Below are 24,889 nucleotides of genomic sequence, written 5' to 3'. Positions count from 1 at the left end.
ATGATCTTGCAACACTTAACCAGAATATCCCAACTGCACTTTAACCTCTCATCCAACCTCTGAAACCCACCTTAAAAGCCAAGTAGCCATCTGGAGTGGCTGAGGCCTGTTTTGCTGGCAAGTGGGACATTGCAACAGGATGTGACCAGCCTCTTCACCCAAGAGATTGAGGCTGTGGTGAAGAGTTGTGACAGGTTTGCCACAAAGGTCCCCACTTCTGCTCAGCACTGGAGGGAGAGGGCTGGTCAAGTGCAGTCAGCCCTCCATATCCACAGATTCTTTATCCATGGATTCAAGCACCCACAGTTTGAAAATATTTTAAAAAACAGATAAATTCCAAAAAGCAAACCTTGATTTTGCCATTTTATATAAGGGACACTATATGCCAATGTAATTAATGAGATGAGAACCAAACCCCAGTAGATACCAAGGTCCCACTGTAATTCTGCAGTGCCCTGCTGAGGCACAAAACAGATTGCCATTGCTCTGGCTGGCTGGCTGGCTGGCTGGCTGGCTTTTAAGTGCCACAATTGCAAATGAGAATATGAAGAGTTGCAATGTCCTAAGTCTAAGTTTTGACATCGTAATTGACTAACAGGATGCTGTCTGTCTGTCTATCTAATCTTATCTCTCTGCCTCTTTGTATCTCTCTATTAATTTAGAGACTCCGCCGTGGCAACACCTGGAGAATGCTGAGACCGATAAAAAAGCTAGCACCCAGGAATGAGCAGGCGGATGAGGCTGCCTATTTAGCTCAACTCGCAGCACAGAGAAATGCCAGTGCCTTCTTTGAGAAATATGAGCGAAGTGAGCTCCAGGAGTTGCTCACCATTTCATTCTGCAGCTGGCTGGCATCCAAAGATGACTTGCGCCATCCCTTAGAACTTCCCAGTGGCCTTATCAACGAGATGAAATCCGTCAATGTTCACACCGCTATTTTGCTGGCACCAGTGGAGCCCGGGCTAGCTCTGGACTGTAGAGAAATCCATCAGATGATCAGAGAGTTGTCAGTTGGGATTTACTGTCTGAACCAAATCCCTTCTATCAGTCTGGATGCCAATTATGATCAGAGCACTTCGTGTTCAATCTCTCCAGCATACTTTGACACAAGAATAGGGCAAATGTTAATCGCCGTTGACTACATGCTGAAAGCCTTGTGGCACGGAGCGTACATGCCCAAAGAAAAACGGGTCAGATTCTCCGAACTATGGCGTTCTAGCATGGATATTGATGCAGATGGTGCCCCCCAAACAGAAAAAACAGCCTGTGCAGAGTTTTGCCAAGCCGGTAAGAACAACACTTCATATTGATCTATTTGTGAGAATTGTACCAAACATTTTTAACTTTAGATATATGATATGTTTACATGCAAGGGGAAGGAAAACTATATGTAGAGCAACATATGTTATGTTGTCACAACAGGAGGGCTTGTGTGTGTAGAATCATAGAGTTTGAAGAGACCACAAGGGTTATCCAATCCATCCCCCTGTCATGCAAGAATTCTCAGTCAAAGCATCCCTGACAGATGGGCATCCAGCCTCTGTTTAAAGACCTAATAGGATTGCCATAAGTTGAAAACGACTCAAAGGCACACAACCACCACCTCCACCACCCCTTACCTGCCTTGCTTCCTTCCCTGTCAGAGAGAGTTTTCAGACCAGATGCTCCTCAGAGGGCCCTTGCTCGGCCTGGGCAGCCAGATGAGTAGAAAAGAATCTATAATTTCATGTAATTTCCTGGGCTCATTCCCACTGCAGTTTGCTCCGAAGCAGGATTCGAGGCAAACGACTCTCGTTCCCATTTAACCCATTTCTGATCCTCATTGGATTGATTTCAGGAGGAAAGAAGTGGGGCAAATACAAATAACCCGGGGTTACGTAATACTGTTGTTGGTTTTTTGCGGTTCTTTTCACAGGAATCGATCCTGAAGCGAGTCAGATAGGTGGGAACAGATTGGAAACACTGCATTCAGTAGGGGAGGAACAAATGGCAGAGGGGTGTTTACCATCTCTCCTCAGTTTATGACAGATCCAGCATTTCCCCCCCCCCCCCCCCGTCAGTGCTGCCTTTGTACTTTTAAAAAAAATTAAACTGAGCACACATTTGATTGATTGCTTTTGAAACTACTTGCAAAGGCATGTAGTTGCTAAACCAATCAATTGCATATGCGCTCAGTTTAATTTTTTAAACTGAGGAGAGAAACAGGGGACTGATTTGCCCCAGAAGTCCCCCATTTGCCTTGCCTTTGCCTTTGCCGAAGTCCTCCATTTCTCTCCCTCCCTGCTCCCAGAACTCCCCCATTTCTCCCTTCTTCCCAGGCCTTCTTCCCCCTCCTCCATCCCCAACTTGGGGGCTCCTCTCTCCCTCTCTCCTTCCTCCAGTCCTGCCATCAAATGAACAAGAATCATGCCAAAAAACCCACGCTTACTCTGGAGTAAGGTAAATCTTGTTTGTAGTGGGGACGAGAGACCTTTTGGGATTGATTTCTGACACTCAGCCAAGCTGGATCAAAAATCAAGTCATTCCTCCAATGGGAATGAGCCCCCTGATTTGCCACAATCAGAATTAAATCAAGCATCATATTAGGAAAAGCATTGGAAGGTTGCGGACTTGCCTTTGTTAAAGTTTTTAAAACAGTCTAGATGGCCATATGTCAGGGTGCTTTCATGATGGATTCTTGTACTGAAAGAGGGTTGGATTAGGTGACCCTTAGGATCCCATTCAATTCCCTGACTCTATGTAATGTTACCCTTAGCATTTTCAAGTGCACTTCTCTGAATTTAATTTGTATTACATTATTGCACACCATTTACATTTTGTTTCATTTCTAGAGACAGATCCATATATGACTTGATATATTTGTTTTTTAATGTGTGTGTACATATACACACATGTATATACCCGTGTGTGTGCGAGTGTGCATTGTTCTATACATTTAAGAGCCTTTATGTACTTGTGTGTGATATAGGTCTAGTTGATATTTCAAAGGAACCAGATTTTCGAGGCATCTATGATGAAAATATGAATGAAGATCCAACTTATGATCCTAACAGCACAGAGGAAAAAAAATTCTTTATGCAGTTTGTGGATTACATGCTCCTTAAACTGACATTCACTACAACTGAGGTCCAGCAGTATGAAAATGTCTTCAAGTTTGATGCAGAGTACAATCTTACTAATGCCATAAGAATGACTGAGGACCGCCTTGATACTGCATCATACCAGAGACTGCAACAGAGGCTGATTCTTCAACAGAAACTTGTGAAGAAACACCTAGAAAAAAAGCCAGAAATCCAGAAGAATATAGCATATCTAAAGATTATCACTTTTCTTATTCCATTTATTGTCAGTTTAAAACGAAAAAATAAAGTTCCAAATTTAAGTCGTCTTCTTCAGCCATATTCAGGTAAGATTATATTCCATCTGTATTTGACAGATTGTTCTTAATCTGTCAATAAGATCTAATGTGTATAAGGTTAGTATTAAAACCTTTGTTTTTAAATGTAATAAGCCATTGACAGTTGTCTCACTGGGCTGGTAAACCTAGGTTGTACCATTTCAAAATGCAGATGAGTGGAAGTACATGTATGACTCCTCCATAACACAACAGAGGAAATATCTTGTGGACCATCTATGATGGAACAGGCCTGCTGGCAGCAAGGCCACTTTCCCAGACACATATACAGTCCAAATTGGAGGAGGAAGGAAAGGATCTGTTCTTTTTGAGGCCCTTAGGCATATGGGAATGAAGTAGCAAGTCCAGTTTTAACTGTGGTGGTTAGTGAACAAAAACATTGGGAACTGGGAAATGTGTATGGGAATGAAGAGGCAAGACCAGTTTTGCTTTGGAAACTAGCCTGTAGGTGAATAGATGAGTGTAGGACTCTACCTTTGTAGTTCTTTTGTTCAAGGACTGCTGTTCTGAGGTCTGAGATGGAATGCCCAGGGAAACTGAAATGTTCTCTTACCAGTTTTTGTATATTCCCATTCCTAATGTCTAATCTATGTCCATTTATCCTCTGGCTCAGGGATTGACGTATTTGTCTGATGCAGGGGTAGGCAACCTTTTTGAGCCGGGGGCCGGGTTGCTGTCCCTCAGACAACTGGGGGGCTGAAGCCAAAAAATAAATAATTAAATAATTTAAAAAAAACATTAAATAAATAAATAAACCGGGACAAATGTGGGACAAAATTTTCAAATGGAGGACACTTTTTTTAAAAAAATGGAGGACATGCAAAAAAAATTTGCTGATTTTTAAAAAAATGTTAATATAAATGCATGTTTCGGAGGCTTCTATAGACAATTGCCCCCCTTGCCCGCCGCTTGCCCCCCTGCCTGCTGCTTGCCCGCCTCCTCCTGATAGGCCAAAGGCCCCACGCCCTCACGCGAGAGGCCAAAGGCTCCGGCGGCAATCAGCAGCAGGACCGGGCGGGGGCCGGTCGCCTACCCCTGGTCTGATGTATAGTGCTGAAGGACATTGATGGTGTAGTATGGCATAAATCTCATTGGGGATGCCATTGTGTCTTGTGATGACATTTCCTTGATAAATGTGCAGGCAGAGTTGGTATCTTGGTTTGTGGAAAGGCTTAGTATCTGTGTCCCCAGCTGTGTCATGTGTCTTCCTGTAGGTGAGTGCCTTTTTGAGGTTTGGAGGATGTCTGTAGGTGAGTAAAGGTCTGCCACCAAGAGCCCTTGAAAGAATGGCATTATTGTCCAGAACAGGTTGTATTTCATTGATGATGTGCCTAAGAGGTCCCAGTTGCGAGCTGTATGTACCACTAGTGGGGTTCTGTCATTTTCTCTCTTCAAATGTTCTGTAATAGATCAGTCCTGGTACAAGTCTTACTTTGTTTATTTTTCACTTCATGTGGTGGGTACTGTAGTTTGAGGAAAGCTTGTTGTAATTCCTTGAGTTTGGCATCACTGTCTGGTGGGTCTGGGCAGATGCGATTGTATTGGAGAGCTTGGCTGCAGACTATGGATCTGGTGGTGTATTCAGAGTGGAAATTGGAGGCGTATAAGTATTGTAGCGGTCCATGGGTGCTTAGTGTGCACTTATAGTGTGGTGCTTAGATTCCATTTTGAGGCTGTACTGTGCTGTCCAGAAAGTGAACTTGTTTTGTAGAAAGTTCCAGGCTGAGGTTGATGGTGGGGTACAAGTTATTGAAACTCTGGTAAAATGGCTGGAGTGAGTTTTCTCCATTAGTCAAAATTATGAAGATATTGTCAGTGTACCTCAGGTTGAGGAGTGGTTCCTAGGTGCTGGAATTAAGGAAGTGTTGTTCTAGGTCAGCCATGAAGATATTTACATATTGTGGTTCCCCCAGGAGATGGAAAAAGGGTTAGTTACGTTTCCTTAAGTGAGTAGTCAATCTAGGCTTGTAGTGACATTTAATTATTCAGTCTATCTTCAAACCCAGACAGTAACACTAACTTTCTGCTCAGAATTAAAATCCTATTTGCTCTTTTTGCAGATGACAAAGTTAAAACTGAACGTGAATTGCCTCCACTTTTGCTTGGACCAGATTTTAAATGCCAGCATTTTGTGTATCCCCAAAATCGTTATTTCCATCTCCATGGTGGCATTGAATTCGATATTGGTACTCCTGCAGTTAAAGATGTCTCAGAGGAGATTAAGGTATGAGTTAATATCTTTGAAAAAATTTAATTTGTAGTTTGAGACTTTTCTTAGATGCAGCTTTGCCACTGAGGCTGATAAAGCAGCAGTGGCTTGGAGTGACTTCCAGCTGCAGCTAATCTAGCATCTCATACCTTTCATGCATGGAGATGGTCTACAGCTAGTTATCTATTTCCAAAAACCATATCCAGAGGTAGCTCTGTTGGGAATAAAGCAATGTACAAGTTTTGTAGATTTTGAATGTTATTGTTCTTGATTACTTGGTTTTGAATTACTATTTACTATATATGCCCTACACCCTATGGGTATTATCATAAAGTGTTATATGTGGGACTACCATTGAAAATGGTTTGGAAACTTGAAATGGTAGTACAGAAGGTACATCAATCTTTCTCAACAACCCCCATTCAAATTGCTTCTTTTGAGACCCTGAAATTGCTTGACATGTCATTGAATACTTGTTGCCACACCAACCCACCCACACTTCTTTCAGTCCTCTCCTTGCTAGAAATATAGGCCCCATTCAGGCCAGCCATTAAGGCTAGCCTGGTGGCAGAGTCGGGGCATTGCATCCAGATGACACATGTCCCAACTCTGCCCCCCAGGGTGCCATGATTCCGCGCATCATTCCACATGGCACACTGTGTCATGGCGCTCCTCAGCATCCTGCTACATCCATACAACACAGCACCAAAGGAGCACTGTATAGCCATAGCTCCTTTTCAGGCCCTGGAAAGGCCAGATCAGGGCCACTGTGTGCGGTTGCTGTGACCCCAATCCAGCTGAAGAAGGGGCGGCTGAAGGCCGCCCCTTTGAGGCTGTTTGTACAGCTCCACAATCTCTAAATACAAGAAAGGGGGCCTTTTTTGCTGTGGTACCCCAATTATGAAACATCTTCCCCAAAGCGTCTGATCTGGTGCCAACATTACTTTTTTTATGGATCAAGAATAATAAATGTTATTCTCACAGATATTTTGCATGTTTCACATTTAAACCTTCTGGGATTTGTCCAGTGTCCAATCTGGCACTCCACAGATTACAACTCTTTGATACAGCAGACAAATGTTGGTGTTTGCCTTTCTATCTTCCAACGCCCATCCCATATTGTCCTGAAGAGTTCAGAAGAGTCTGCCAGCCTTGTATATAAGTATAGGTGGGGTGGGGATCTTTCAGCAGAGGAATACCATTGGCTACAACTATAGATGTTGATATAAGTATAGGTGTAGATATAGATTAGAACAGAGTTAGAATGGTTAGAACAGAACAGTTAGAACAGAAAATGGAAAAACAGAATGGTTCCCAATTGATAAAGGGGTCCTGCAAAGCTGCATTCTATCGCCAATTTGTTCAACTTCTATGCCGAAAACATCATACAAAGAATGGGCTTACACTTGGAAAAAGAGGAATAAAAATAGGAGGAAGGAATATCAACAGTCTAAGATATGAGGATGACACGATACTACCAGCAGAAACCACTGCAGACATAGAACAATTATTAAAAACAGTCAAAGACGAAAATGCAAAGGCAGACTTAATGCTAAAGATAAAGAAAAGAAAAATAATGACGACAGAAGACCTTCATACATTCAACCAAGACAATGAGGAAATCAAAATAGTAAGAAGGTTCCCATACCTTTGATCAAACATTGATCAAAACGAAGACTTCAGTCAAGAAAGAGACTGCAGACTATGAATAGGAAGGGCAGCCATGGAAGAGCTAGAAAAGATCCCAAAGAGCAAAGATATACAACTGAGCACTAAAGTTAGACTTGTCCAAGCCATTATTACTCCCCATCATCATGTGAATGGAACAGCTGGACAGTGAAGAAAGAAAATCAATTCATTTGAGATGTGGTGCTGGAGAAGAGTACCAAGAATTACATGGGCTGCCAAAAAGACAAACAAGTGGGCTCTTGAACAACAGATCAAGCCTAAACTCTCCCTGGAAGCCAAGATGATCAATGTGATGCTGTACTTTGGCCTCATCATAAGAAGGCACGATTCATTAGAAAAGACAATAATGTTAGGAAATGTGGAGGGAAATAGAAAGAGAGGAAGACCGTTAGATGGATAGACTCAATTAAGGAGATCACAAGTATGAATTTGCAAGACATAATAAGCAAAGCAGTGGAGGAAAGAGGGGCTTGGAGATGTCGCCATAAATCATAGTCAACTTGAGGGCAGTTAACAACAACATAAATATTAATATATTTAATTAATTAATGGTATTAACATAGTTATACCACACCCTATATCCTAGGATCACAGAGTAGCATACAAATAAAATCAATTAAACAGCCTAGAACAACTTAAAACAATAAAAATAATTTGAACAGATTTAAAAACGTATTTAAATATTTTACAGACTAAATCTAGCTAAATTAGTTCTTGGTTTTGGTGTAAGTAAAACAAATGCTTCATAAGCATGTCTAGTTACTTTCAGTTTCTTGTTATAGGCTGCCTATGATGAAATACATACGTGTGCAACAAACCATCTGTCTCAGTTGCTTGACCCCGATGCACCCTATCGAGAGCATTATTCCATACCAATAATGGATTTTGATGGCAAGAGGTAAAGACTATGAGGATGCTTTCTATTCTATCCTAGGAATGGTTCACTAGAAAGTTCACTATAACCAAACACATCCCTCACTTGCACTGTAGGATACGGGGTAATCTTGATCTTGAATAAGTGAGTTTAGATAATTAAGGGGAAAGGAACAATGAATCGGGAATAATTAAATGGAGCATTGAGTTTTGCTGCTGGACAATTTCTCAGCAGGATTTGTGGGGTGGCCTGCATTAGACATCCCTCAACCCACCAGAGCCTACGCTGCTGCTGACTACTGTAGCAAATGCTATGGCTGTGTATGGTGCAAAAGGGTTGCAACACACACTCCCACACCACAGAGCCCTACAGACTAGCAGAGCAGAGCAATCTCCTACTTTCAGGAAGCGAAGAAAAGGCCTAAGTGTATACGACTGTAAGGCATCACTATCAACATTTGTGCCTTGCTTTTACCAGTGGCTGTAGCAAATGAGGATGATTGGGGGGGGGGGGGGGTCACAGGAACAGCCTGTGGGACGTATATGTTGCACAGTTTGCATCTTGCCCATCCTTGGGTTGGAGTATTGGGATAGCACTATAGAGAGACAGATATGAATTTCCATTTAGCTGTAGAGCTCAATGGGTGATCTTAGGTGTGCAACAACTGAAATTGCAGTATGGACAAAAATGAAGAGCCATGAACCCTGTGTGCCATCTCAAGAAATCTATAAAGCATAATACAGTCCTCCCTTCCCTTATGTGGGGGATCCATTCTGGAACCCACATGGGGTGCGTGCGTGCAGTACCATAGGACACACATGCTGCAGGCGGGGGCACCATTGATAACATTCTCGCGCAGCTTCAGCATATGCTGAAAGTGAAGTATGGTTCAGGCTCACTGTAGTGTTCCATGAATCAGTTTAGATGAATTAAAAGAAGTATGTACATCTTTTGATCTTCTGTACTGAATGGAGTCTATCAACCATATATTTTGGCCAGCTAGCTACTTCCACCCCTCACCCTATCCCACAATTTTTCTGAGCCAGGGAGAGAGCAAAATTAGGTTTGTCAAGTCCCTGGTGAACCACAACATGTGTCTCCACTTTTGTGTCCCCCCCCAACTCTCCTCCAGTCCCCTCTACCACCTTAGCAATTTGAAGTAAAATTTTCAATTTTTCACCCCAAAACTGCACTAACACACCCCAAAAGTGATGAAAAATGTCCTTCCATACATCATAGAACTCTCCTCCCCAAGTAATTCTGTTTTCAGCCAAAATAGCAGCTTGAAGTGACATTAGACCATTTCCTACTTGCCAGGTTGGCTGATATATGGCAGAATATGAAATTACATTTGGGACAGGATGGATGGGTGCAGCCTGTAGGGAGAAGAGGGAGAAAATTGAATCCTGCTTCCCTTGCAGTTGCCCATCCTTGGTTTGGTGGGTCATAAGTTGTACAGGTTAGATTTACATTATGAAAATTTGGCATTATGAGCCACAGTCTACAACACAGTTTCAAAAATTTCTGGTTTGTGTTGTGTTGTGTTTTCTTTTCCCCTTCCCTTTCTGCATGTTCCAGCTATTATGTAATCGGCATTGAACTTGAACCTTTTTATCTGCTTTTTAAGAGCCAGTGGTGGGGCGCCATAAATGAACTAATAAGCACGCTTAAACCCAAAAGGCTACCATTAACTGACATTCAAGCAATGGATCTATTCAAGAAAAGATTTGGTTACAAAAAAGCAATTAAGTGTAAGGTATGTTTTCAGTTAGGGACTGGATGTTTTAGCAAGACTGTACAGTACATTTATATTCTTATTGTCATGACAGCCAATTCAGAGCCAATTTGTTCATCTGCCACTCAAAATAATATTATATTCCAGGTGTCTGCTCTGAAAAATCTACCTCTTCTTCCTTGTTGTTGAAGGGCCTTATTTCTTTTGCCTCATTTTTCCTTGTGCTTCTGTGGGCCAGTTCAAAAGTGCATGTATACCACTTTATTTCTCTTTAAGAAATTTTTGCATTAAACTGACAGCTGAGTATGTGAGGGAAGTGACAGCTCGAAGAGCCTTGAATTAGAGGTAACATTTGTCACTATTCAACTGCCTTGTTGCTATTGTGTGTCTCCAAATAATTTTTTACTTTGTTGTTACCTGCCTCGATCCTCAGTCGGAAGAGGCGGGATATTAATAATAATAATAACAACAACAACAACAATAACAACAACTTATGGCAACGCTATCATGGGGTTTTCTGGCAGTTAGATGCAAAAGAAGACATTCATACATTCAAATCATCAAATAATGAATGGGTACTCAGGTCCTTTCCATCCTTCCATTCCTTCTGTTGTCCCTGAGCTACAGAAGCATTGTTGGACCAGATTAGATATGATGTTAAAAGCATCCTTGCATTTAATATGCTGGATTTAAAAGCTGTAAATAAAATGGGTATTGAAAAAGTCCAGTCAAGCTGTGGACAAATTCTCATGGGTCAATGTATTTACTGAAATGGCAGATTAATGGGATGTATCCTTTACAGTAAAGCACCAGCATGGTGTAGTGGTTTGAGTTGGGCAAGGACTCTGGGAGACCAGGGTTCAATTCCCACTCCACTACAGAAGAGTACTGGGTGGCCTTCAGCAAGTCAGCCTGGTGGGAGCACAGAGAGATCAGCAAACCCATTTAATCTTTATTTTTGTATTACCTAGATCCTTCACATGTCATCAGGTCAAGGTACCCTTCCTATGGGGAAGCGTCCTAGTCATTGTGACCACTTAAGAACATGCCTGGCTCTAGATATGAAAATGTGGAAACCCCATAGATAGTACATGCCAACAGTTTGCAAATTAGATTGGGGGGGTGTCTCAGAGTGCATCCCATTAAACTTGCTTACATTCAACCACATTTAACTTTTGAATGTCCATCTCCAAATTTGGTAAGATCTGTTGGGAGCTCTTTCCTATACATTTTGGCTCTGTAGTTGTTATGTGCCTTTAAGTCCTTTCCAACTTATGGTGACCTTAAGGTGATCCTATCATGGGATTTTCCTGGCAAGTTTCTTCTGATGGAGTCTTCTGAAGGCTGAGAGGGTGTGACTTGCCCTGTGGGCTTCTGTGGCAGAGTGGGAATTTGAACCCTGCTCTCCATAGTCCAACACTCAAACCACTACACTACACTGGCTCTCTGACCCTAAGGCAAACCTATTACATGGTTTTCTGAGGCTGAGAGTGTGTGACTCACCCAAGGTCACCCAGTGGGTTTCCATGGCCAAGCAGGGAATCAAACCCTGATCTCTAGAATTATAATCCAATGCTTGAACCACTATACCACACTGGATGCTACATTTTGGCTTTAACCTCCCTAAATAATTTGGTGTCCTCGGTCAATTTGGGCACCTCAGAGAAAGTTAGAACCCCTTAGGCCTACTGGTTTTAGAATACTCTCTGTATGGGAAGGATGGGGAAAGAGGAATAGTGGACTCAATTAAGGGCCCAGTTATCCCCCACTTCAGTTTCAACAGTGGGATTAAACAGAGTTGTTGGAACCAAAGTTTCAAAGACCTGTATACAGTATAAGGGAGCTCTGTGGTCCAAACAGCTGGGCATCTCATCCAGCATTGGTGGAATGAGTGTCATCTCCCAATAAGGGCATGGGGTGCCATTGCCTATGTACCTTCTTTCCAATTTCACTCCCCCACCCCCTGCCTAACCAGAGTGAGAGGGTCATTATGAAAATACTTACCAAAACAAATGGAAAGAAGATAGTGCAGAATAAGGGGGGGATTATTTTCTTTTGTATAGAGAATAAAGAAAAAACAAGAATTTCCACACAATTTGCATAGTCTGTACAAGCCCTAGAATTAAGTTTAACTTGGCTCAAAATTTTAATTTTATATTGTCAGTTTACAACAGGACAAAAAGACCTGAATAAAATTACTTTCTTGTGCTAAGCATCCTGGCATAACTGGAATCTGGTATATTTCATTGTTATTCTTTTCCTCCCAACGTGCCTTGTACACGATGTGGTTTTAGAGTCTGGCATTTGGCATGAAAGCTGCTGCTGAAAGAGGGCTAGCTGCTGTCTTCCTTACTTTTTGTCGCAAGACATCCATCTCCAGCCTCACAACAACGGATGAAAAAGGTTATGCACTGATCCACCATGCTGCTATGCACAACCGAGTGGCAATTATATGTCAGGTGGTCAAATCACCCCTAGCTATGAATCAGAAGCGCACCATAATAGCTAGCCAAGGTAAGAATCTGCTGAGCAGGGCCAACCCTAATGCTATGCAAATTGTGGTGGTTGTCTCAGGCAATAGATCCTCAGATGTGATGTGAGGACAGAACCTCTTGTCTTACCCTAGCACAACGGTTCCCAACCTGTGGGTCGCGACCCCTTTGGGGGTCAAACCAGCCTTTCACAGGAGTTGCGTAAGACCATTGGAAAACACATATTTCCAGTGTTCTTAGGAACCAGGGCAAAAATAATTTTATGGTTGGGGTCACCACAACATGAGGAACTGTATTAAAGGGTTGTGGCGTTGGGAAGGTTGAGAACCACTGCTCTAGCGTCTTGCTATTACATGTGGGAGAGGATGCTATATCATTGCCAGTGCTGAAAGAAGATTCAATTACTGGTCTAGTTGCAATAATTACCGGTGGTTTCCATGTCAATGGGGTTTAGCCTGAATCTCTCTTTTTTAAAAACTATATTTTTATTAAAAAATAAATTAAACAATGTAAAATAATAAACAAATATTCATTGATTTCTGTTATATTGGTATACAAAAGTCTATTTAAATTTCATCAATTATTTATGTCTTCTTAAAGTACACAACCATATAAGTAACTTCCCTTAAACCCAGAGTCGTAATATATCTCTATTGCCTATAATTTTCATATTTTAAATATATTCAAATTCTTTTTGCTGTATATGTATGTATATATTTTCTGTCTTTTATATAACTTTAAACTCTGTCTCACATAATATTCATCCAAATTGTCTAATTAACATTTCTGATTTCAGAAAGAGATACTTCAGTCTATGTCTCGTGGTTGTAATATTCATGATTTCCATTCTTTATCCAATAATTTGTGACCACATTCCCAGTAATCTTCTTTGTCTGTGGTTATCTTGCCTCTAATCTTTTTTGATAGTCTGCCCATTTCTAAAAGTTTAATCATCCATCTGGCACTCACACATCCTGAACTGTTTTGGGAAACTTTTCTGTGTAGAAATATATGATGATTTTTTAATTAGAATTGTGGAGATTTGCTCAAAGCTTACTATTTCTAGACAGTCACATAGGTTTTTTGTGCAAGATTGCTACAGTCATCTCTTTGTATCCATGGGTGATCCATTCCGGACCCCCACCACAGATAACAAAAAATGCAGGACCTCAAGTCCCGTTGTTTCCTGTTGCAGCATGATGTACACACGGCCAGTAGAGCAGCTGCTTCCATGCACCTCCATTAAAAACAACAAGGCTTGCCATCCATGGAAGCTCAAATCTGCAGATGGCAAGCCCATGGGTAAGAAAGGCCCACTGTGCAAAACCCTCAACAATCTTGCACAATAAAAATCTTACCAAAAAAATCATGCACAAAACCCAGTATTTTTGCCTGAAAAATAGCCACATTGTTTTGTTGCACAAGATTCTGTTTTCTGCACAAGATTTTTCTTTCAGAAGATGTGTGTGTGTGTGTGCACGCAAAAATGCTATTTTTCCATAGAAAACAGCAATCTTTCACTGAAACCGCTCAAACCTAGCGTTTTGAAAGAATGCTTAGAGAGCCCTGGTGGTGCAGTGGTTAAATGCCTGTACTGCAGCCACTCACTCCCAAACCATAAGATTGCGAGTTCAATACCAGCCACGGGCTTGACTCAGGCTTGCATCCTTCTGTGGTCGCTAAAATGAGTACCCAGATTGTTGGGGGCAGTTAGTTTACACTTTGTAAACTGCTTAGGGAGTGCTTAAGTGGACTGATAAGAAGGATAGAAGTGTACTTGCTATTGCTATTTTACACAAAACCCCACAGCTCTCACACACACAGAGGACATTTGTGTGTATGTGTACACAGAACAATTTCCAGAAACATTTTCAAATGTGTGAATGCTGGGGGAGAACAGCACAGAAATATTCTTCTCTACAGTGGAGAGAAAACTATGGATATTGTTCACTTGTAAATAGTTAAATATTAACATCCCTAGATTAAACATACAGGAAATTAAAAGTGCCTAGGTGGGATTTGAATGAAAAATGAAACTTCATTTGGTTAGAATTTCCATTTTCATTGCAAATGCTTCTTTTTTCATAGGGCATGATCAGACAGGCCAGAATAGCATGGGCTGAGCCAGTGCTATACTGGCTCCAGTGCTCACTCAAATTAGTCCCTGGGTCAGCATGGGGAAATGCAGGTGTTCACACATCTAACCTGCACCAAACCTGGACCTGGGGCCAGTGTGCTACTCCTTATCTTTCCAGCATGCAGTCCATCTGAGAAGCCTGCCGGTCACCCCATCTGATGCAGAAATGGGGTGCCTGGCTTTACCCACATGGCCAGGTGCCCTGTTTCTGCATCAGATGGGATGACTGGGGGTCTCCTCTTATGGATTGCCTGCCAAAAAGGTAAGATGTATAGGGAGGGGCTGTCTGACCAGCCCAATTTTGCTGTGGAGTTTCTTAGAAACTCTGTGAAAAAACAGGGCTACTTTACTGCAGGATAAAGGCTCTTTATCCTGGGGTCAGACCAGATCCTCCAGTTCTGCCACACTGTTTTGCCCTGTGTTATCTATACTAGATGATGTGAGGCCAAGACAAAGCTGGACCATTTGGTTCATGACGCTCATAGTCAAGTAAAAAGCTCAGAGAATTCTCAAATGTGATGTACTCCTCACATATAGAAATATTATTATGACCCCAGTTAGGATATAGGTTCACTGATATCAGTGGAGTTTATTTCTGAATACACATTCCTAGCTCTGCAAGCTTTATTTTTTTATGACTGTGACCGGTCTAGAAAATATGTCCTATGAGGATTGACTTAGGGTGCTGGGTATGTTTAGCCTGGAGAAGAGAAGGTTAAGAGGTGATATGATAGCCCTCTTTAAATACTTAAAGGGATAGAGCAAGATTGTTTTCTGCTGCTCCAGAGAATAGGGTGCGGGACAATGGATGCAAGCTACAGGAAAAGAGATTCCACCTAAACATTAAGAGGAACTTCCTGTTAATAATAGCTGTTCAACAGTGGAACACACTCCCTCGGAGAGTTGAGGAGTCTCCTTCTTTGGAGGTTTTTAAACAGAGGCTGGATGACCATCTGTTGGGGGGTGCTTTGATTACATATTCCTGCATGGCAAGGGGGTTGAACTGGATGACGCTTGTGATCTCTTCTAGCTCCATGATTCCATGAATAATAGACTATAGTGTTGTTTTGTTTCCAATAAATTTATCTGCTTTATAAATTGTTGTTAACTGCCCTCAAGTCAACTTCAGCTCATGGTGACCTTGTGGATGGGACATCTCCAATTGCCTCTATGGTAGATAAAGGGAATGCTGTAGATATAGCATATCTCGATTTCAGTAAGGCCTTTGACAAGGTGCCCCGTGATATTCTTGCAGACAAACTGGTAAAATGTGGGCTAGACAAGGTAACTGTTATATGGATTTGTAATTGGTTGACCAGCTGAACCCAAAGGGTGTTCAACAATGGCTCCACTTCATCATGGAGAGAAGAGACTAGCAGGGTCCCACAGGGTTCTGTCCTGGGCCCAGTGCTATTCAACATCTTTATCAATTACTTGGATGAAGGAATAGAGGGCATGCTTATCAAATTTGCAGATGACACCAAATTAGGAGAAGTAGCTAATATCCCAGAGGAGAGGATCAAAATTCAAAATGATCTTAATAGATTAGAAAGCTGGGCCAAAACTAACTAGGGAGTGTTTGGCAGCAGCCAAACCGCACGACTCCCTCGCGGAGCAAAAAAGAAGCTCCAAAATGGAGCTTCTTCCTGCGGCGCGGTTATAACGCCGCAAGGCACCAATGGCGCACTCGCGACTTCATAAGCGCCACGCAACATGCAGATGCACAGTGTCCACTACGTCAATATGGCGGCGGCCGTGTGGAATGGCTGCCGCCATATTATACGTATTGACTACATACTAGGGTTAGGGGGGTGCGGAAGCACCGCCCCTTCCTAACCCTAATACGTAGTCAATACGTATTTTATGGCAGTTTGTAACCCGCCAAAATGAACTTCAACAGGGAGAAATGTAAAATACTGCACTTAGGTAGAAAAATTGAAATGCACAGATGTAGGATGGGGGACACCTGGCTTAAGGAGACTACGGGCCCAAACAAACAGGTCAAAATAAAGCTGCTTCGGGTCACTTTGGAGGTATGCTGTTTAAATGGCACACGCATCTTAAGAAGCCAGAAGCTGCGCCAAAGCCGCGCTCCAGTCCTTAGAACTGGGGTATGGCTTTGGCGCAGCTTCCGGCTTTTTAGGATGCATGCATCATTTAAACAGCATACGTCCAAAGTGATCTAAAGCAGCTTTATTTGGGCCTGTCTGTTCAGGCCCTGAGTGTGAAAGGGATCTAGGAGTCCTAGTCCTAATTTTAGTGCTCAATTATATTTCTTTACTCTTTGAGATCTTGTCTGCTTCTTTTATTGCTGCCCTCCCCATTCTTCATCATCTTCTTATCTCTTGACTTTAGTCTCCAATCTGTTCAATGTTTGAGCTAAGGTATGAGAAATCTTTATAGCAATTTCTTCATTGTCTAGGTCGAATGTATGTAGGTCCTCTGTTGTCATTATTTGTTTTCTTTACGTTCCACATTAAGCATGTCTTTGCACTTCCTTTTTGACCCTCCTTAGAAATTGTTCCAAGTCTGCTAGTAGTATGTTGTTATCCACTTATCTTAAATTGTTGATTTTCCTTCCTCCTATCTTCAGTCCTTCTTCTGAGTCTAATCCTGCTCTTCATATGATGATTTCTGTGTACAGGTTGAACAAGTAGGGTGATAAAATGAAATCTTGCCTGACCCCCTTGCCAACTAAGAGCCAATCTGTTTCTCATATTCTTGTCCTGAATACAGATTTCTCATCAGAACTATCAAATGTCTTTGAGTGTTCCATATAAATACATTTACAAATACATTGCCTGAATTTATAAATATGTTGCCTGAATCATACAAGTAGTAGTTGTTGTTGTTATCATTAGAGCAAATAACAGGCTGATATGTACTGCAAGAAAAAAGAGATATAGTAGCCACAAACATAACAACTATATTTTGTTTTAGGAAAACGTGTTCAGAAACCTGAGTCAAAGAGTAAGTCATAAATATCTGTTGTCCTCTGAGTTGTTTTTTTAAAAAGTGTTTAAAAGTTAAACTCTGAGTTGTTGTTTTTAAATAAAAATAAAATCATGTGCACTGTATACTAAATAATGTTGAACTAGTTTTATGAATGCAAAGACATAGCCCCATTAGTCTAGTTCAGTGACAAGATCCAAGGGAAAGGCTGGCTGGACCTGCATATTGCCATTCAGGCCAGTCCAGCCACATACCGATAGGAAGGAGTAGCAGAAAAAATTTCCCTCCCCTGCTTGTGCCTGTGTGGGAGGGTAACAGATAGTGTAATTGTTAGTGTTCAGGTACATGTTGTTGTTGTTGTTTGGCTTTTAAACTTGGGAGACCATGGCAACAAAAGTTATTTAAATAGGGTTCCTGGTAAAGAAAAGGTTAAAAACCACTACTCTAACTTGCCCTTCAGCTCTCTACATTGGGCAAGCATGCCAGTTTCTGCTCCAAAGGACAAATGGACATAAAACATGCATTAGGAATGGGAATCCACAAAAATCAGTTGCAGAACACTTCTGTCTTTTCAAGCATTCCATAATCTTTGAGAACTCCTGGAGACCAGGAGTAGCCCCAGCAAACAGGAGGAGGACAAATGTTGTCCCCATCTTCAAAAAGGAGGAATAGAGGACCCAAACAATTACCGCCTGGTTAGCCTGACATCAGTACAAGGAAAGATTCTAGAGCAGATAGTTAAACAGAGTTTGTGAACATTTAGAAAGGAATGCCATAATCATAAAAAGTCAACATTGGTTTCTCAAAAACAAGTCATGTCTAACCAATCTGATCTCCTTTTTTTGCTAAAATTACCAGCTTGGTAGATGCAGGGAATGCTGTGGATATAGAATTGGGTTAAACAAGCTGTTAGGTGGATTTGTAATTGGTTGACCGGCCGAACCCAAAGGGTGCTCAGCAATGGCTCCTTTTCATCCTGGAGAGAAGTGACCAGTGGGGCCCACAGGGTTCTGTCCTGGGCCCAGTGCTATTCAACATCTTTATCAATGACTGTGTTGAGTCACTGGCAGAGTGTAGTTTCCCCAATAGCCAATCAGAGTCAGGTTGGCTGCAAAGGTGGGGGATGCCTGAGGAGTGACTATTAAAAGAGAGGAGCAAGTGGGAAAGAGTGTGTCAGTGGAGAGTTTTAAGAGCCAGTTCAGGGTGGCTCATACCTGCCTTGTTTTGTGGGAATGTTAATTGGGATTTGAGACAGAATTTCACAGGATTCATAATCCTAATGAAAGGGCATTATAAGGACTTGTATTAAGTGAAAAAATGTGTATATCAGAAATCATTAAGCATGTTACAGTTTCATATTTTTGCCCAGGTACCCGTCAATGAGCAAAGTGAATGTAGAGGAATGTTGACACTGTAGTATTTTGTGATGACAATGAACGTTTTGCATAGTTAAGATCATTATGTGACTGTAGGTATGCTAGTGTGATTAGTACTTTAGTAAAAATAACATGTATCTTTTTAAAATATGTATCACACTGGCAGAAATATCACATTATCTATTTTGCCTCAAAACAAATCTATTTAGTTTTAGGAATGAGTATCTTTGAAAAAGATGCCTCCACAGAAGGAATTGGTGAGTTGCAAATGAAATCAGTGTTCCCTTCATTTGATGAGGCCAATTAAATTATTGGGATTGAAGTATTGTCATAGGTGTGTGTGTATGTATGTGTGTGCGTGCACATGCGCACACATGTGTGTGATGAAGATATCTACATACTGATAAATATAAATAAGTATTTCATCTGTATCAGTGGAAGGTAAAATGCATATCTTCATTCAAGATGTAAAGGTGTAGGTGTGCGTACTGAGAATGTAAAAATGTAATTATGTATTTTGAACAGGACTCTTGAAAGCATGTTGGTCCATTCCAGAGAAATTTACTCACGATTACTATGTTCTGTTGAAAATAATTAGTTCCAACTATTCTATTCATTTTTTAAAAAAAAACCTGCATCAAGGCTATATCTGGTGACTGTTGGTGTCCGTGTTACATTTATTTGCCACTTACACTTACTCAGCTATAAATTTGTAGTTGAGCTAATCCATAATCATATTATATTAAACCGATGATGAAGAAATTTGCAAAAAACGCACAGAAATGTGGATTGTACCTCTGCCTCCATCCTTGTGCATGGTTGAGCAGGAATTCAAACCCTGGTCTCTCAGAGTCCTAATCCAACAATCTAGCCACTTCAGCTTTAACATCAGTTTGCACCTGCGATTCCAGCCTGTTATCGATCAATACAGAAAATAGCATTTTTGTATGCTGGAGTCCAAGTATAGATTTCTTCCTCATTTTATACTTTCATACAAAGAGTAGAAAATACTGAACATAATCCGGCTAAAATTAAGCACTTTAAAGGTTATAAATTCTGTGGAGCTGATGTACTAAGGGGGAGTTCTTTGTTTCTGAATACTATATTATTAAATACCATATTTAATCATATGTTGGGGTCTATATCAATGTTTTATAAAGTTATAAAATTGTATTATACATGCTTTTCTCATTCCTGTGAGAGAAGCATTTTGTTGTGTCAAAATTATTTTTAAAAATGCAAAGGCTTTTTTGTAGCTCCCGCAACTATTTTAATGATGTTGTCAAGTTTAATAGGTTTCTGTTCTATTTAAGCCATTTTGTCGTTTTAACCTGAAATTGGGTTAAATTGTTTGTATTAATCTGTAACACCACACTGAAAACACAAACAAGAAAAGGGTGGAATATAAATATTTTTATTTATGAATAAATGACACACAAATACTAGGTGTTTATTATTAAGAGTTCTCTTTTACCAATACATTCACGGGCTGTATCCCTAATGACAAGAAGTTATATCCATATTTCTTCTATGAAAAGAAGAGAGCATTGATATAAAACAACAAGCAATTATTCAAATGTCTGGAAGCGTTTACTTTAGATTTTGCAGACTTAGGTGCACCAGGACTAAGTCACTAATTCTATTGCATCCTCTGGCCTACTAGCATCTGGTCCTGCTGCTTTGCATCTGGCAGCTCAGTGTGGTTCCCTAGAAGGACTTCATTTCCTCCTGGCCTTAAAAGCAGACTACCGTGTTCCCGACAGTCGAGGATGGATGCCTATACATTATGCTGCTTTCTATGACAATGTTACCTGTGTCACAGTTCTCTACCGAAAAAACCCAGAGTTGATAGAGGCTGAAACACGAGCTAAGTAAGTATGCGTAAAACTAGGAATCACTATAACATTGGTGGGGCATGGCCAGTGTCATGGCCTCACTGGCTCTTTCAGCACTTGGATGCTTTTCACTTCTACAATTGGGAAAGGGGCACCATATAGTGACTGAATGCATGGATGCAGGTGTCTGCCAGGGCTGTGGGTAATCCTGCCTATATCTAAACCTGAAGAGCTTAGGGCTAAACGTACCCATTGTGATTACATGAAATGCATAACTGGCGGGCAACCAAGCCTCACACTGGCTGCCTTTATTTCTGAGCAAGTGTCCATGCCACCAATCTGGATTGATGCCACTGTGCTTGCATATAATAATAATAATAATAATAATAATAATAATAATAATATTTTTTATTTTTATACCGCCCTTCCATAGATCAGGGCGGTTCACAGCAAATATCAATAAAACAATTAAGAATACATAAAAACACCCCTCTCTCACTGACCCCTCCCCCCTGGTAAAAAGCCACCACAGCGGCAAGACAGTCCTCCACAGTTCTGGGGAGCTTCTTCCCAGGTGACATGGAGGGGGGGCAGCGGCAGAAGTAGTCCTCCACCAGCTCTCAGGCAGTCCCCGATGATGCTGGGTCTGCCTGATGGCTCCCTCTGAGGCCGAGATGACAGTTGAAGAGGGAGGGGCCTCTTCCTTCAGGCAGTCTCCGATGTTGCTGGGTCTGCCTGATGGCTCCCTCTGAGGCCGAGATGACAGTTGAAGAGGGAGGGGCCTCTTCCTTCAGGCAGTCCTCGATGTTGCTGGGTCTGCCTGATGGCTCCCTCTGAGGCCGAGATGACAGTTGAAGAGGGAGGGGCCTCTTCCTTCAGGCAGTCCCCGATGTTGCTGGGTCTGCCTGATGGCTGCCTCTGAGGCCGAGATGACAGTTGAAGAGGGAGGGGCCTCTTCCTTCAGGCAGTCCCCGATGTTGCTGGGTCTGCCTGATGGCTCCCTCTGAGGCCGAGATGACAGTTGAAGAGGGAGGGGCCTCTTCCTTCAGGCAGTCCCCGATGTTGCTGGGTCTGCCTGATGCTCCCTCTGAGGCCGAGACGACAGTTGAGGAGGGAGGGGCCTCTTCCTTCAGGCAGTCCCTGATGTTGCTGGTCTGCCTGATGGCTCCCTCTGAGGCCGAGATGACAGTTGAGGAGGGAGGGGCCTCTTCCTTCAGGCAGTCCCTGATGTTGCTGGGTCTGCCTGATGGCTCCCTCTGAGGCCGAGACGACAGTTGAGGAGGGAGGGGCCTCTTCCTTCAGGCAGTCCCTGATGTTGCTGGTCTGCCTGATGACTCCCTCTGAGGCGAGATGACAGTTGAGGAGGGAGGGGCCTCTTCCTTCAGGCAGTCCTCGATGTTTCTGGGTCTGCCTGATGGCTCCCTCTGAGGCCGAGATGACAGTTGAAGAGGGAGGGGCCTCTTCCTTCAGGCAGTCCCCGATGTTGCTGGGTCTGCCTGATGGCTCCCTCTGAGGCCGAGATGACAGTTGAAGAGGGAGGGGCCTCTTCCTTCAGGCAGTCCCCGATGTTGCTGGGTCTGCCTGATGGCTCCCTCTGAGGCCGAGATGACAGTTGAAGAGGGAGGGGCCTCTTCCTTCAGGCAGTCCTTGATGTTGCTGGGTCTGCCTGATGGCTCCCTCTGAGGCCGAGATGACAGTTGAGGAGGGAGGGGCCTCTTCCTTCAGGCAGTCCAAGATGTTGCTGGGTCTGCCTGATGGCTCCCTCTGAGGCCGAGATGACAGTTGAAGAGGGAGGGGCCTCTTCCTTCAGGCAGTCCTCGATGTTGCTGGGTCTGCCTGATGGCTCCCTCTGAGGCCGAGATGACAGTTGAAGAGGGAGGGGCCTCTTCCTTCAGGCAGACCTTGATGTTGCTGGGTCTGTCTGATGGCTCCCTCTGAGGCCGAGATGACAGTTGAAGAGGGAGGGGCCTCTTCCTTCAGGCAGTCCCCGATGTTGCTGGGTCTGCCTGATGGCTCCCTCTCATATAGATTTAAACCTCACTGCTATTTCTTTCTAAATCATCCCCCTCCCCCTTTTATTGATGGAGGAAAAGATAAAATTGGTGATAGAGAAACAAGTAAGGGAAAGGCTTGATACTCTTTGATTATTTAATTTAATTTAAGCACTACTGATGTAAAATAGCATGCAATTTGAGTTCATTGTACCTCAGGGCACCTAAAAAAATTCAGCACACATTAGGCCAGGGTAGAAAACCAGATTTATATTAGTTTTACAAAGCCCAACCAATCCAAAGGCTTCATATTGTTCACCAGCGGAAGGGTTACTAAGTTTGTAGGGAGGGGTATAGGTTTGCGGTGGAGCATCTATCCACATTAGTAATGCTTAAACTGAAGGGAATTATTAAATAAAATCAAGCCTTTCCCTACTTGTTTCTCTGTGATCAATTTTATCTTTTCCTCCATTGCTGTATGGCATGGGGAGGGGGGAGGATTTAGAAAGAAATGGCAGTGAGATTTAAATCTCTATGCATGCACAGTTGGATCAGTCTAGATTGGTGGTGCACACAATTGCTCAGAAATAAAGCCAGACAATGTGAGACTCGGCTGCCTACCAGTTATGTTCACTCAAATGTAGTGTTCACTTAGTTGTCACTCCCATGTTCTCATCACCGTCTTGAATCCCATGCTGGGAAAAAGGCAGGATATAAAATAGATAGATAGATAGATAGATAGATAGATAGATAGATAGATAGAGATAGATAGATAGATAGATAGATAGATCTCAGCAACTCCAAATAGGACTTGGAATGTCCTTGCCAAAATCTAACCACCAGTCAGTGTACTAAAAGTCTACCATTAACTCATTATTAGTTTTAAAGTAATCTGGTATTTTGTCTCCCTCATTCCTTTCTAATCCTAAATAAGGCTGCTTTGCTTCTGCAAATGCAATGCACAGTGATCTCGCTCAGCTAAATTCCTAATGTAGTATCTTAGTTCATGCTCTGAAATCCTTGGCAGACTCAAAGATATTCCTTTCTAAGGTAATCAACTGTTTTAACTTAAGCCTGCAATTGTATACTGGGCAGTGTTTCTCCCTTTGAACATATATGAGACGTTTGTGCTGTAACTTTCTCTTTTATTTAGGCCTCCACTTTTCACTAAAAGTCAACACTGTCAGCCCTTCATATCCATGGATTTTTTTATCCACGGATTCAAGCATCCATGGCTTGAAAATATTTTTAAAATATATGAATTCCAGTAAGCAAACCTTGTTTTGCTCATTTTATATAAGGGATGCTGTTTTATTATGCCATTGTATTTAATGGGACTTGAGCATCCACAGATTTTGATATCCACTAAACTCCAGCAAATATCAAGAGCCCACTGTATGTGCATTCTGTTTTATTCATTATGGCGGGATACAGATGGGCAAAAAGGGGTGTATTCATGACATCATGAAGGTAGAGCCTTCAGACGGGCCTTACCTGAATGCCGCCATGAACACGCCCCCCGCACGCCCCAAGCGGGAAGAAGCGGCATTAAAAAGGTGCTGCTTTTCTCCGCTTCTTTTCCGTTTGATGCGCAGCTGCGCAGCTCCGTCTGTAAGCTGCTGCACCGGTACGCCAGAATTGCTACGCCACTAATTTAAGTTGCCCATTTAAAAGCTCCGTGTCTGCTGCGTCGCATAATGAGTCAGGGTCCTGGAACATGCGCAGTTTGCAGTCAGGCTTTAATTGCAGCGTCAGCTGCCATGCAGGTGTGGAAGCTGCAGCACAGCTGCAGCGCATTTTAAGACTCCTAACCCTAACCCTAACCCTAACCCTAACCCTAACCCTAACCCTAGAGCAACATGTACGCATGCGCTGCTTGGAAAGTTTGGACTTTAAAGTGAACCCCTACACACATTCCTGTGCCATTTTCACCTAACAATAAAAACCGCTAAAACTGTAAATATTTACATATGTACAAGGGAGGTGATGGGGGATGGCAGGGGGACAGCGGTGGCAGCGGAGACAGCTGTAGCTGTGCATTGCAGATTCAGCAAGAGCGCGGGGACCAAAGGAGAGGAGGCATCTATGATGCTGGTGACACTGGCAAAGTGCAAGCGGACAAGGATGCCAACACCAGCTGATCACCAGCTGGCAGGAGACCACCATTGTTCTTGGGCAGAGCGG

The 24,889-nt window shown here is 42.4% G+C and overlaps 1 protein-coding gene across 1 annotated transcript in view; it reads left to right on the top strand.

The window, feature by feature from the left end:
* Positions 1 to 689: 689 nt before the first annotated feature.
* The window catches only part of ANKAR (ankyrin and armadillo repeat containing), a 47,712-nt gene continuing 23,512 nt past the window's right edge, over positions 690 to 24,889 (top strand). Inside the window, exons 1-9 of the mRNA XM_089519605.1 lie at positions 690 to 1,287; positions 2,969 to 3,406; positions 5,476 to 5,639; positions 8,096 to 8,211; positions 9,766 to 9,943; positions 12,217 to 12,436; positions 17,492 to 17,521; positions 19,089 to 19,136; positions 20,543 to 20,750. Coding sequence (XP_089375731.1) covers positions 690 to 1,287; positions 2,969 to 3,406; positions 5,476 to 5,639; positions 8,096 to 8,211; positions 9,766 to 9,943; positions 12,217 to 12,436; positions 17,492 to 17,521; positions 19,089 to 19,136; positions 20,543 to 20,750 — 2,000 coding nt within the window. The remainder of the gene's footprint in view (positions 1,288 to 2,968; positions 3,407 to 5,475; positions 5,640 to 8,095; positions 8,212 to 9,765; positions 9,944 to 12,216; positions 12,437 to 17,491; positions 17,522 to 19,088; positions 19,137 to 20,542; positions 20,751 to 24,889) is intronic.

The sequence above is a fragment of the Sceloporus occidentalis genome, unplaced genomic scaffold (genome assembly GCF_023333645.1).
Source record: "Sceloporus occidentalis isolate IW3139 unplaced genomic scaffold, rSceOcc1.0.p SCAF_4, whole genome shotgun sequence".
Classification (NCBI taxonomy): Eukaryota; Metazoa; Chordata; class Lepidosauria; order Squamata; family Phrynosomatidae; genus Sceloporus; species Sceloporus occidentalis.
This window is presented reverse-complemented; position numbering and strand designations above follow the sequence as displayed.